Source organism: Chiloscyllium plagiosum, unplaced genomic scaffold, assembly GCF_037043375.1.
Source record: "Chiloscyllium plagiosum isolate Xiang-an unplaced genomic scaffold, Cpla_swu_hap1 HiC_scaffold_6, whole genome shotgun sequence".
NCBI lineage: Eukaryota > Metazoa > Chordata > Chondrichthyes > Orectolobiformes > Hemiscylliidae > Chiloscyllium > Chiloscyllium plagiosum.
Window position 1 is genome coordinate 51,815,630 of NW_028270144.1, and position 13,852 is coordinate 51,829,481.

General features: G+C 43.3%; 1 protein-coding gene across 2 annotated transcripts in view; it reads left to right on the top strand.

Annotated features, from left to right (window-relative positions):
* Positions 1-655: 655 nt before the first annotated feature.
* The window catches only part of cfap410 (cilia and flagella associated protein 410), an 82,075-nt gene continuing 68,878 nt past the window's right edge, over positions 656-13,852 (top strand). The window contains exon 1 of one of the 2 annotated variants that reach the window (XM_043691469.2): positions 656-732. In XM_043691469.2, coding sequence (XP_043547404.1) covers positions 659-732 — 74 coding nt within the window. In that variant the 5' untranslated portion in view covers positions 656-658. The remainder of the gene's footprint in view (positions 733-13,852) is intronic. The other variant, XM_087988001.1, reaches the window with a different exon arrangement.

The following is a 13,852-nucleotide window of genomic DNA, read 5'->3' on the forward strand; positions in this document are numbered from 1 at the left end:
CGACAAGCAATTACAGAAAGTTGTGAACACAGACCACTCCATTATGAAAATCAGCTTTTCTCCCATTGACTCCATCTATACTTCCTACTATCTTGGGAAAGTAGCCAACGTAATGAAAGCCCCTCCCACCCAAGTCATACTCTCTTCCACCCTCTTCCATCTAGCAGAAGATACAAAAATTTGGATGCGTGCACCAATAGATTCATAGACAGCTTCTTCCCTGCTGTTAACAGACTAATGAAAATACTTTTCATACATTAGAATTGATCTTTCGCTGCACTTTCACTGTAACTGTAACACTGTATTCTGCATTCTGTTCTATTACTCATATGTACTAATGGAAAGTACGATTTGTCTGGATAGCACGCAAAATAATGCTTATCACCATGACTGTACATGTGACAATAATTGATCAAATCAAAATGGGAAGTTTATTTAAGCCGAATGCAGTGTTCCTATCTATTTAATGATCAAGCCCGTGCTTGATCTCTTTTAACATCATATATCATGTTTGTGCCTTTAACAATCTGCTCCACGAATCGCGCGTTACACTTTACTGTCGCCGCCTTTTAATTCGTCATGTCGTCGCCGCGCCTTTAATGTCGGATAAGCTCCTCCCCGTTAGAGTTCGGGTCATTGCCATAGTGACGCCGCCATCATGCTCAGTAAGAAGTTGGTTCTGTCGCGAGCTCGGGCTCCCGATTTGGACACAGTCCGGAGACTGAACCTTTGGTCAGTACGGAGGCGGACAGGGGTGGTTAGGGAAGGGACGGGACGGGACGGGGTGTGTAGAGAGCGAGACGAAGAGGTAACCTTAACCTGAACCTGTAATGTTCACCACCCTAGACAGTAACTACTGTAACCAGTGAATAACCAGCAGAAAACCCAGAGGAATTTGTACGACCTCACTACAACTGGCTTAACCAGGGTTTCAAGGGCTTTTGCCCGAAACGTTGATTCTCCTGATCCTCGGATGCTGTCTGACCTGCTGTACTTTTCCAGCACCACTCAAATCTTGACTCTGATCTCCAGCATCTGCAGTCCTCACTTTCGCCTAATTGATTTTAACTGTTACTGTCAGCCCAAGCTACTGTATTCTTGGCTAGTACCCAGGAGGCATTGTGTTGATATAACCTTGGTCTATTCACTTCTTTTGAGCATCTTCTGTTTTCCTCACCCTTTGTCTTGACTTTAAAATGCTATCTACTACCTACTTGACTGATTAACATACATCTTCCCTACTTTCTGCCTACACCATCAGCTTGAAATGATTTCTCAGTCACTGTGATTATATCCTCCATCTCAATTCTGCTTTCCTTCCACTCGTTGCTCATTATCTTTCTTCAATCCCTCTGTTCCACATAAACTCACTGGATAACTTTTTGCAACTATTCTATGACCTCACTATCTTGCACAACCTCACTACTTACATCATTTTAGTGACAAATTTGGCCATCTCTGATTACTGCCAACCAGTCTGCTCAGACATCCTGTTCACCCCTCTTTTTTTTCTATGTGCTGCTCCTTGAAAAAAACTCTCCAAGTTCCAACACTCAGGCTGGAATCATTTGTTTATTGCATTATTTCTGTTGCTATTGATTTGCACAACTCACTCCACCATATTTGGTACTATGGAATGTGACTTTGTTACCCTACTTACACCCCTAGTACAACCCATGCCTTTGCTTACTTTAGTCCAAGGCAAGTAGGCTTAATTAGGTGTGGTGTGTCATAGGTTTAGTCAATTCACAGCTAGGTTTGGCTGCACCACACAGTGCATTATTTGACTATGGTGAGCTCTGCCCATACAGCTCACTATTGCAGACTATCTTTTTCATTTGCTGCAAATTGTATTCTTAAACTTCCTGCCCCCTTTCAGGAAGTGGGATGAAATCATAGATCTGACATCTTACCATTGAAGATTAAAGCTACCTAATTAGTTCCGTCTGCTATTTCTTTTTTTTCCCCAACCTTCACCACTAGGGTCACGTGTCGAGAGCGTGTTGCTAGAAAAGCACAGCAGGTCAGGCAGCAGGAGAATTCTCCGAGGAGCAGGAGAATCAATGTTTCGGGCCAGAGCCCTTCATCATTCCTGCCTGAAACATCATTTCTCCTGCTCCTCAGATGCTGCCTCACCTGCTGTGCTTTTCCAGCAACACTCACTCGACTCTGATCTCCAGCATCTGCAGACCTCACTTTCTCACTGGTGTCACGTCCCCTGCCCTAGCCATGATTTCACAATATGCTGTACTTTGTCTAGTCTTTCACCCACTTTCTCTGAGCCATTCTCGAACCATTCACTGTTTACAACACAGAGGGAGGTCACTCAGCCTGTCATGTCCATGCCAGTGCTGTAGGTGTTATTTACTCAAGCCACATCCTTGCTTTTTGCCTGTCACCCTGCATGTTGTTCCTTTTCTGTTGATGATCCAATTCCCTTGTGAACGCTTAAATTAAATCTGCTCTCGAGGAAGTGCATTCCAGACTACAATCATACTCAGTGCATGGAAATGCTTCTCGTCTGTCACCATTACTGCTTCTGATAAATTACTTTAACTCTGTTCTCTCTGCTTCCATCAATGAGAATAGTTTCTTCTGATCCACTGTGTCCAGGCTATTCATGCTTAGAAACACAAATCACAGTGATGGGCCGGGTGGTTGCAGGAGGATATAAATGGGTTGGTCAGATGGGAAAATAGTGGCAGAAGAAATTTAACCCTAATAAGTTTGAGGAGTTGCTCTTTAGAAAAAAAAGCATTGTTGGTGAATGGCAGGATACAAGGAAGCTCAGAGGAACAAAGGGATCTTTGAGTGTTTGACGATAGATCCCTTAAGGTGGCAGGGCAGGTTAATAAGGTAGTTAAGATATATGGACACATCTTTGTCAGTTGAGGCAAACGTAAGAACGGAGAGATTATTCTGTACATATAAAAGTTTGACCACCTCTACTATGTGCAGATCTGGTCTCCATGCTTTTGGAAGATTGAATTGCACTCTAGGGAGAGGAAATGCGTCAGAATATTGCCTGGGATGGAGCACTTTAGCCATGAAGAGAGACTGTATAATAGGCTTGGGTGAAGAGTCATCTACCGATTCCAGCATCTGCAGTACTTTGCTTCTCGATAAGTTTGGATTGTTTTTGTTGGAGCAGAGAAGGTTGTGGGGGACCTGATAGAGGTGTCTAAGGGACCTGATAGAGGTGTCTAAGGTTATGAAGGGCATGGAGAGAGTGAATAGAAAGCAGCTATTCCCCTTAGTCAACAACAAGGGGACATAATTTTAAGGTGAAGGGCAGGAAGTTTATGCAGGATTTGAGGAAAGGGTGTAAAGAAGTGAGGGTTCTGAATGCACTGCCTGGGAGGGTAGATAAAGCAGTTTAAAAACTACTTGGATGAGCACTTGAAACATTATAACGTTCAAGGCTTATGGGGCTTAGTGAGGGCAAGTGGCATTAGTGTAGATTTAGCACTTTCGGCAGTACAGACTTGATCGGCTGAAGTGTCTTTTCTGTATTGTATTTTTCTAAATTCACAGTTTGATTAACACCTCACAGAGATTAGTAGTTGTTGGGATGTGTGGGAATGAGCATACATTCTTTTTAAAAGAGATTTTAAAATAGGCTTTCATGAATGGGAGCTATTTTAATGTAGTAAAATTGTAATAGATGTTTTAAACTTAATCATCCAGTCACATAGACCAAAGGGCTATCTGTGCTATCAAGTCTGCGCAGACCTATCCAACCTAATCTGATTTTCCAGCCCTTTAGCAGCCTGCCAGTGCCCTCTGTGCCCACGAAAAGATTGCCTCCTTGATCCCTAGCAGGCCCTATCCTTCCTATGGTTATCCTCTTTGCATATCAAATATCTTTGGTTTCTCCCTAATTTTATTTGCCAATGTTTTCTCATTCTCCTTCTTTGCTCTCCAAATTGCTTTCTTAAGTTATACCTTGCATTTACTATATTCCATTAGGTCCTTTATTGATTTGCTCCCTTTGTACATGCTAAAAGCCTGCCTTTCCTTATTCAGTCCTGAATATTCCTACATATCCAGGAATCAGGAATGTCTAAACATAGTGCCTGAGGTACACCCGTGGAAGATACTTGCTATGTCAGTATGTAGGATCTTCAAGGTCATTGAGTGGGTTACTATGAGTTGGTATGGGATTACAGAGGCTATGGAGGTTTGTATGGAAGGTCCTGAGGGGATTTTGGGGTTGTGTGGGGAGAATGGGTTAGCATGGGGAGGGGTGAGAACATCAAGTGTGAGAACTAGAGAGCTTAATAAGAGTCTCATCAAAAAGAATAGTACAGTAAATTTCTTGGTAGTGTAGATGAGCAGAGATCTCAGTGTGCATGTACATAGAACCCTGAAAGTTGCCACCCAGGTTAATAGGGTTGTCAAGAAGGCATACGGTGTGTTAGCTTTTATTGAGGTCATGATGCAGCTGTACAAAACTTTGGTGTTTTGTACAGCTGTACAAAACTTGGAGTATTGCGTGCAGTTCTGGTCACCGCATTGTAGAAAGGATGTGAAAGTTTTGGAAAGGTTCAGAGGAGATTTACTATGATGTTGCCTGGTATGGAGGGAAGATTTTACAAGGAAAGTTTGAGGGACTTGAAGCTGTTTTTATTAGAGCGAAGAAGGTTGAAAGGTGACTTAATTGAGACATATAAGATAATCAGAGGGTTAGATCAGGAGGATAGTGAGAGCCTTTTTCCGAGAATGGTGATGGCTAACACGAGGGAGCATAACTTTAAACTGAGGGGTGATGGATGTAGGAAAAATGTCAAAGATAGTTTCTTTACTCAGAGTAGTAGGGGCGTGGAACACACTGCCTGCAACAGTTGTCGACTCACCAACCTTACGGGCATTGAAATGGTCGTTGGAGAGGCATATGTACGAGAATGGAATACTATAGGTTAGATGGGCTTCAGGTTGGTTTCACACGGCAGTGCATCATCGAGGGCCGAAGGGCCTATACAGAGCTGTTATGTTCTATGTTCTAATAGGATTCAAAGCTATTTATTGGCTTTTATAGGAATTACATTCACACTTCTTACCCATGATTAGATTAGTGTTTGGTATCATACTTCAGATCCACAGCCAGAATTAACGTGTTCCAGGTTTTTACATTAATAGGTTAATGAGTGATCAGGCTTTGTCAAATTCTAACTCGCTTCCTAAATCTTAAACTTATGTGAGACTCCATAGATTTCAATGATATCTCATCTGATTGCTCCCATAACTTAAATTCTGGCCCTACCTTATCGTACCTCAACTGTTGATTTAATTTGAGATCCAGGAGTTGACACTTGCTTCATGCGTCCTTGTTGTTTGTTTTGTAGGTGATGGCTGAGATAAGCATTTGGCTTGCAGCTGAATGCTTCTGTCTGTTAACTTAAAATTCCCATTGAATGTTTTAATGCAATTAAAATGGATATTTTCAGCCTTTGAACCGAAACTTGATGGAGAAATGTTGATATATAAACTTTATTAACTCCTTTCAAACAAAAGAGCTGAGATCGAGAGGATATAGAGAATTTAAACCCGAATTTGGGGCTAAAAGAAAACTAACGAGAAATATTGGTTTGAGAGAAAGGAAAAATAAGGGAGAAAATATTCAATTTAAATTTTGATGTTTTTAAGACCACCAACAATTCGCAACCTGACTGGATGTGATACTTACTGTGAGAGATTGATATGAGGGATGATTGTATTGAAATGTCAGATTTTGAAGGGTTTGACAAGGCGGATGTTGAGAGAGTGATTTCCCCTCATGACAGAATCTACAAAAATGGGGCACAGTTTCAAAATATATGATCTCCCATTTTAGATGCTGGTAAATAAGAATTTTGTCTCATTGGTGGTTTGTTAGTTTTTGGAATTCTCTTTCCCAGAGAGCAGGGGCAGCTAGGTCACTGAATATATTCAAGTCTGAGTTAGAGACTTGACCCATAAAGAGGCGATGTCATTGAGATCAGGAAAGAAAGTTAAGTTAAAGCCACAATCAGATCAGCTATGACCTCATTGAATGGCTGAGCAGGCTCAAGGGTCCCATGTGTACAATAGGTGTCAGTGATCAGTAATCATTTTTAATAATGATACAACAACTGCTGCATGGAATTGACTTTATTCGATTGAATTATTTAGAATAAGCCGTAAATACAAAGACTTGTACTTATGAAGCATATTCATAACCATTCAATACCACTATGGTAGTGTGAGGAATGACAAAGATTGCCTAAGTGAAAGAACATAGAACATAGAAAAGTATAGCACAGAACAGGCCCTTTGGCCCACGATGTTGTGCTGAGATTTAATCCAAATGTAAACTATAATAACTTAACCTACACATCCTCAACTCACTGCTATCCATTTGCATGTCCAACAGTCGCTTAAATGTCCCTAATGACTCTGCTTCCATCACCACAGCTGGCAACACATTCCATGCATTCACAACTCTCTGCATACAGAACCTACCTCTGACGTCTCCTTTATACCTTCCTCCTAATATCTTCAAACTATGACTTCTTGTACCAGTCAATCCTACCCTGGGGAAAAGTTTCTGGCTATTGACTCTATCTATTCCTCTCATTATTTTGTACACCTCGATCAGGTCTCCTCTCTTCCTCCTTCTCTCCAGAGAGAAAAGTCCGAGCTTATTCAACCTTTCTTCATAAGGCAAGCCCTCCAGTCCAGGCAGCATCCTGGTAAACCTGCTTTGCATCCTCTCCAAAGCCTCTGTATTTTTCCTATAGTAGGGCGACCAGAGCTGGACACAATATTCCAAGTGTGGTCTCACCAGGGACTTGTAGAGCTGCAGCAAAACCTTGCGGCTCTTAAACTCGATCCCCCTGTTAATGAAAGCCAAAACACCATATGCTTTCTTAACAACCCTATCCACTTGGGTGGCAACTTTGAGGGATCCGTGTACTTGCACACCCAGATCCTTATGTTCCTCCACACTGCCAAGAATCCTGTCTTTAATCCTATATTCAGCATTCGAGTTCGACCTTCCAAGCTGCATCACTTCGCATTTATCCAGGTTGAACTCCATCTGCCATTTCTCAGCCCAGTTCTGCATCCTGTCTGTCGCGCTGCACTCTGCAGTCGCCCTCTATACTATCGACAACACCAACCTTTGTGTCATCTGCAAACTTACTAGCCCACCCCTCAACCTCCTCATTCAAGTCATTTATAAAAACTACAAAGAGCAGATGCCCAAGAACAGAGCCCTGCGGGACCCCACTCAACACTGACCTCCAGGCAGAATACTTTCCATTTACAACCACACTCTGCCTTCTGTCAACCAGCCAATTCTGAATCCAGATAGCCAAATCTTCCTGTATCCCATACTTCCTGACTTTATGAATGAGCCTACCATGGGGAACCGTATCAAATGTCTTGCTGAAGTCCATATACGCCACGTCCACTGCTCAACTGTCATCGACCTGTCTTGACACCTCAAAGAACTGGAAAGAAAAAGGAATTTGGAGATTAAATGTTTGGCCAACAGCTTTTACTCAAAATAATGCTAAACGTGCAATTCTCCTTTCTTTGGTAGCCTCTAAGGAGATTACATGGACTGGAACTGTTTACCCAGCTCTAGGTTGGGAGGGCAGTTCAATTAGAATATAGAACATAGAGCTGTACAGCACAGGAACAGGTACACGATGTTGTGTTGAACATGATGCCAAATGAAACTACTCCCTTCTGCCTGCCCTTGGTCCATATCCCTCCATTCTTGTGCTTATCTAAAATTCCCTTAAATGCCCTTATTGTATCTGCCTCCACCACTACCCCAGCAGTGTGTTCTAGACTCCTACCACCACTGTTTTTAAAAAAAACACCTGTCCCTCCTATTTCCTTTGAACCTTTCCCCCTCTCACCTTAAATGCATGCTCCCTGATATTAGACATTTCAACTCTGGGGGGAGTGAATCTGACTGTCAACTCTATCTATGCATCTCATAATTTTATGAACTTCTGTCAGGTCTCCTCTCAGCCAGTTTACGTTGTTTCATATGATACTGATGTTGATAATTGCTAAGGTTTACTTTCTGTGGCGAGTTTGACAAACAAGTAATGCATAAATGCAGTAACTCCTTGAATCTTCTGGAGTTTGGGCATGAGGTGTTATTTTGGTGAGATGAGTGGAGGAGGAACATACAACGTCCAGCAACTTCATAAACCTTTTTATAGTTTCCTCTCACTGGAGTATTTGCAAATTATTGACAGTGAGCATTGTCTACATACTCAGTCTTATGTCATTTGCAGACTTGCAGTTGGAATTTGATGTACTTCTGGATCTTTGAAAGGTCATTATTTTTAAACCAATTTTGGGGTTGACTGTGAAGGAATCCAGCTATAATGAGTATCAACAAGCAATGAGAATTATACTCCTCATTTTAGGGATTTAAAAATTGGAAGTAGTGTTGTGTGCAGTTCTGATCACTGTGCTTTAGGAAGGATGTGGAAGCTTTAGCGAAGTTGCAAAAGAGGATATTGCATGGATCGGAGGGTATTAGCTTTACGGATAGATTGGACCGCCTTGGATTATTTTTGCTAGAGAGTTGGAAGCTTGGTGGGGGAGGTGGGGAGCGACATGGATAGTATGAATCTTTTTTTCAGGGTAATAATGTCAAAACCTAGGGTACATAAGTTTAAGGTGAAAGGGGTAATGTTTAAAGGAGATTTGAAAGGCAAGTTTTGAAGCAGATACAATAGCAACATTTAAGATATGTTTGAATAGAGAACAAAATGTAGCTTTTTGATAAACCATGGATACCTCAGTAAGGCACTGAGAACAGCATTTTGTTGCACCAGGCAAATTTATTTTATCATGATGCTTCTAAATCACTTATCAATTCAAGTTAGGAGATGAGTTCTAAATTTTGAGGCAGTTGTGTGGTAAGGAAGGAACCATCATCTATATCTTGATGTCCTGTTGGCACAAAAGCTGGACTGATGTGTCCCCATCAGTTTTAGCTCATTCAGCTTTTTATAGTATAAGTATAATGATCACTTGGGAGTATTTAGATTTGTTGGATTCACTCTGGGTTTCTCTCTTAATAAAGGTACAGCTGCTCTTGTGTAGCATGACCTTTCTCCCTTAACTGACATAGAAATATTTTGCTAAATTCCCAGTTTACCAATGATAGATTGAAGGTATATACTAAGGTTAAATAGCACTCTGTAACATTAGAAACTTGCAACTAGAAACAAGATGTTGGGACTTTGATGTTGTGGCCATTTTGGAGACATGGATAGAGCACGGTGAGGAATGGATGTTGCAGATTCCAGGGTTTAGATCTTTCATTAAAAACAGGCAAGGTGGTAAAAGAGGGGGAGGCGTGGCCCTGTTAGTCAAAGATAATATAATGGTGGCTGAGAGAACTTTTGATGAGGACTCGTCTACTGAGGTAGTGTGGGCTGAGGTTAGAAACAGGAGAGGAGAGGTCACACTTCTTGGAGTTTTTTATAGGCCCCTCCGCAAAGTTCCAGAGAGATAGAAGAGAGGATTAGCAACATTATCCTGGGTAGGAGTGAAAGGAACAGGGTGGTCATTATGGGGCACTTTAACTTCCCCAACATTGACTGGAAATGTTATAGCTGTAGTATGTAGGATGGATCAGTTTTTGTCCAATGTGTACAGGAGGGTTTCCTGACACAGTATGTCGAAGGGCCGACAAGAGGGGAGGCCACACTGGATCTGGTGCTTGGTAATGAACCAGGCCAGGTGTTTGATTTAGTTGTAGGTGAGCACTTTGGAGAGAGTGACCATAATTCAGTTACGTTTAGTTTAGCGATGGAAAGGGATAGGGATATGCCATAGGTCAAGAGTTATCGATGGTGAAAGGGCAATTATAATGTGATTAGGCAAGAATTAGGATACATAGAATGGGGTAGCAAAATGCAGGAGATGCAGACAATCGAAATGCGGAGCTGGTTTAAGGAACAGATATTGCGTGTCCTTGATAGGTATGTCCCTGTCAGGCAGGGAGGAAGTGATAAGATAAGGGAACTACAGAAATTGCATCTCTTGTTAAGAAGAAGGAGGCTTATGTGTTGATGAGGCAAGATGCTACAGATGAGGCGATGGAGAGTTACAGATCAACTAGGAAGGATTTAAAGAGAGAGTTAAGAAGAGCAAACAGAGGACACGAGCAGTCTTTAGCAAATAGAATAAAACTTTCTATAGGTATGTGAGGAATAAAAGGATGATTAGGGTAGGAATAGGGCCAGTCAAAGATAGAAGTGGGAAGTTGAGTGTGGACCCTGTAGAGATCGGAGCGGTGCTAAGTGAACATTTCTCATCGGTGTTCACTCAGGAAAAGGAAAATATTGTAGAGGAGAAGAATGAGGTACAAGATATTAGACGAGAAAGGATCAAGGTTAGTTATGCACAGGTGTTATCAATTCTAGAAGGAGTGGAAGTAGACAAGTCACCTGGGCCAGATGGGATTTATCCGAAGATTCTCTGGGAAGCTAGTGAGGAGATAGCAGAGCCTTTGGCTTTGATATTTGAGTTGTTATTGTCTACGGGTTTAGTACCTGAGGACTGGAGGATTGCAAATGTTGTGCCCTTGTTCAAGAAGGGCAGCAGAGATGACCCAGGTAATTATAGACCAGTGAGCCTTACTTCTGTTGTGGAAAGGTTTTGGAAAGGATTATAAGAGATAAGATTTATAATCATCTAGCAAGCAACAATTTGATTTCAGATAGTCAACATGGTTTCGTCAAGGGCAGGTCGTGTCTCACAAACCTCATTGAGCTTTTTGAGAAGGTGACCAAGCATGTAGATGAAGGTAAGGCAGTTGACGTGGTATACTTGGACTTCAGTAAAGCCTTTGATAAGGTTCCACATGGTAGGCTGATGGAGAAAATACAGAGGCATGGAATTGAGGGTGATTTAGCAGTTTGGATTAGAAACTGGCTTTCTGGAAGAAGGCAGCGAGTGGTCATTAATGGAAAATATTCGTTCTGGAGTCCAGTTACTAGTGGTGTTTCACAAGGATTTGTTTTGGGACCACTGCTGTTTGTCATTTTTATAAATGACATAGATGCAGGCATAGGTGGATGGATTAGTAAATTTGCTGACGACACTAAAGTCGGTGGAGTAGTGGACAATTTGGAAGAAAGTTACAGGTTGCAGGGGGATTTGGATAAACTGCAGAATTGGGCTGAGAGGTGGCAAATGGAGTTCAGTGCAGCTAAATGTGAGGTGATGCATTCTGGGAAGAATAACAGGATGGCAGGATACTTGGTCAATGGAAAGATTCTTGGTAGTGTAGATGTGCAGAGGGATCTTGGAGTTCATGTGCAGAGATCCCTGAAAGTTGCCACCGTGGATAGTGCTGTTAAGAATGCATACGGTGTGTTAGGTTTCATTGGTAGAGGGATTGAGTTCCAGAACCACAATATGCAACGATACAAAATGCTGGTGCGGCCACACTTAGAATGTTGTGTACAGTTCTGGTCGCCCCATTACAGAAAGGATGTGGAAGCATTGGAAAAGGTGCAGAGGAGATATACCAGGATGTTGCCTGGTCTGGACGGAAGGAGAAAGTGAGGACTGCAGATGCTGGAGATCAGAGCTGAAAATGTGTTGCTGGAAAAGCACATCAGGTCAGGCAGCACCCAAGGAGCAGGAGAATCGACGTATCGGGCATGAGTCCTTCTTCAGGAATGAGGAAAGTGTGCCAAGCAGGCTAAGATAAAAGGTAGGGAGGAAGGAATTGGGGGAGAGGCGTCAGAAATGCGCTAGGTGGAAGGAAGTTAAGGTGAGGGTGATGGGCTGGAGTGGGGGTGGGGCGGAGAGGTCAGGAAGAAGATTGTAGGTTAGGAAGGTGGTGCTGAGTTCGAGGGTTGGGACTGAGACAAGGTGGGGGGAGGGGAAATGAGGAAATTGGAAAAATCTGAGTTCATCCCTTGTGGTTAGAGGGTTCCTAGGCGGAAGATGAGGCGCTCTTCCTCCAGCCGTCGTGTTGCTATGGTCTGGCGATGGAGGAGTCCAAGGATCTGCATGTCCTTGGTGGAGTGGGAGGGGGAGTTGAAGTGTTGATGAGACAGGGTGATTGGGTTGGTTGGTCCGGGTGTCCCAGAGGTGTTCTCTGAAACGTTCCGCAAGTAGGCGGCTGGTCTCCCCAATATAGAGGAGGCCACATCGGGTGCAGCGGATGCAGTAAATGATGTGTGTGGAGGTGCAAGTGAATTTGTGGCGGATATGGAAGGATCCCTTGGGTCCTTGGAGGGAAGTAAGGGGGGAGGTGTGGGCGCAAGTTTTGCATTTCTTGCGGTTGCAGGAGAAGGTGCTGGGAGTGGAGGTTGGGTTGGTGGAGGGTGTGGACCTGACGAGGGAGTCTTTTCGGAACGCTGTTAGGGGAGGGGAGGGAAACATATCCCTGGTGGTGGGGTCCGTTTGGAGGTGGACCTCCAAGGCCCCAAGGGATCCTTCCATATCTGCTACAAATTCACCTGCACGTCCACACATATCATTTACTGCATCTGCTGCACCCGATGTGGCCTCCTCTATATTGGGGAGACCAGCCGCCTACTTGCGGAACGTATCAGAGAACACCTCTGGGACACCCGGACAACCGACCCAACCACCCCGTGGCTCAACGCTTCAACTCCCCCTCCCACTCCGCCAAGGACATGCAGGTCCTTGGACTCCTCCATCGCCAGACCATAGCAACACGACGGCTGGAGAAAGAGCACTTCCTCTTCCACCTAGGAACCCTCCAACCACAAGGGATGAACTCAGATTTCTCCAGTTTCCTCATTTCCCCTCCGCCCACTTTGTCTCAGTCCCAACCCTCAAACTCAGCACCACCTTCCTAACCTGCAATCTTCTTCCTGACCTCTCCGGCCCCACTCCCACTCCGGCCTTCACCCTCACCTTAACCTCCTTCCACCTATCGCATTTCCAACGCCCCTCTCCCAAGTCCCTCCTCCCTACCTTTTATCTTAGCCTGCTTGGCACACTTTCTTCATTCCTGAAGAAGGGCTCATGCCCAAAACGTCGATTCTCCTGCTCCTTGGATGCTGCCTGACCTGCTGCGCTTTTCCAGCAACACATTTTCAGCTCTGGTCTGGACGGAAGCTCTTATGAGGAAAGGCTGAGAGATTTGGGTCTTTTCTCATTGGAAAGAAGAAGGCTAAGGGAGGGATTTGATAGAGACACATTAGATAGTGTAGACAGAGAAAGACTTTTTCCTAGGATGATGACGTAAGAGAGGGCATAACTACGTATTGAGGGTGATAGATTTAAGACTGATGTCAGAGGCAAGTTCTTTACGCTGAGAGTGGTAAGGGCGTGGAATGCCCAACCTTCTAATGTAGTCAACTCAGCCACATTAGGGAGATTTAAACAATCCTTAGATAAGCACATGTATGATTTTGGGATAGTGTAGGGGGACGAGCTGAGAATAGTTTACAGGTTGGCGCAACATCGAGGGCCAAAGGGCCTGTTCTGCATTATATTGTTCTATGTTCTATAAGATTCGCAGTTCTAGAAAAAGAAAGTATAATGATACAAATGACCCTCTCAACAATTCCGTATTGCGTGTTTGATTCTTTAATGAACTTTCAGTAGTTTCGAAAACATTTCACCAGTTTTCTGTTATCAAGCTCAAGAATCTCTCTATGTTAACCCTCAGTATTTAACTAAGAAGAGATACTCAGATTCTTATAATATCTCGTTTGTGCTATCTGGTTAAAAAGGCTGCATGGTGCCCTCCTCAGCATGTTCCTTCCCTTAGTAGAGACTGACATCAGTGTCAAAGAGTGTGGTGCTGGAAAAGCATAGCTGTTCAGGCAGCATTCAAGGAGCAGGAGAGTCAACCTTTCAA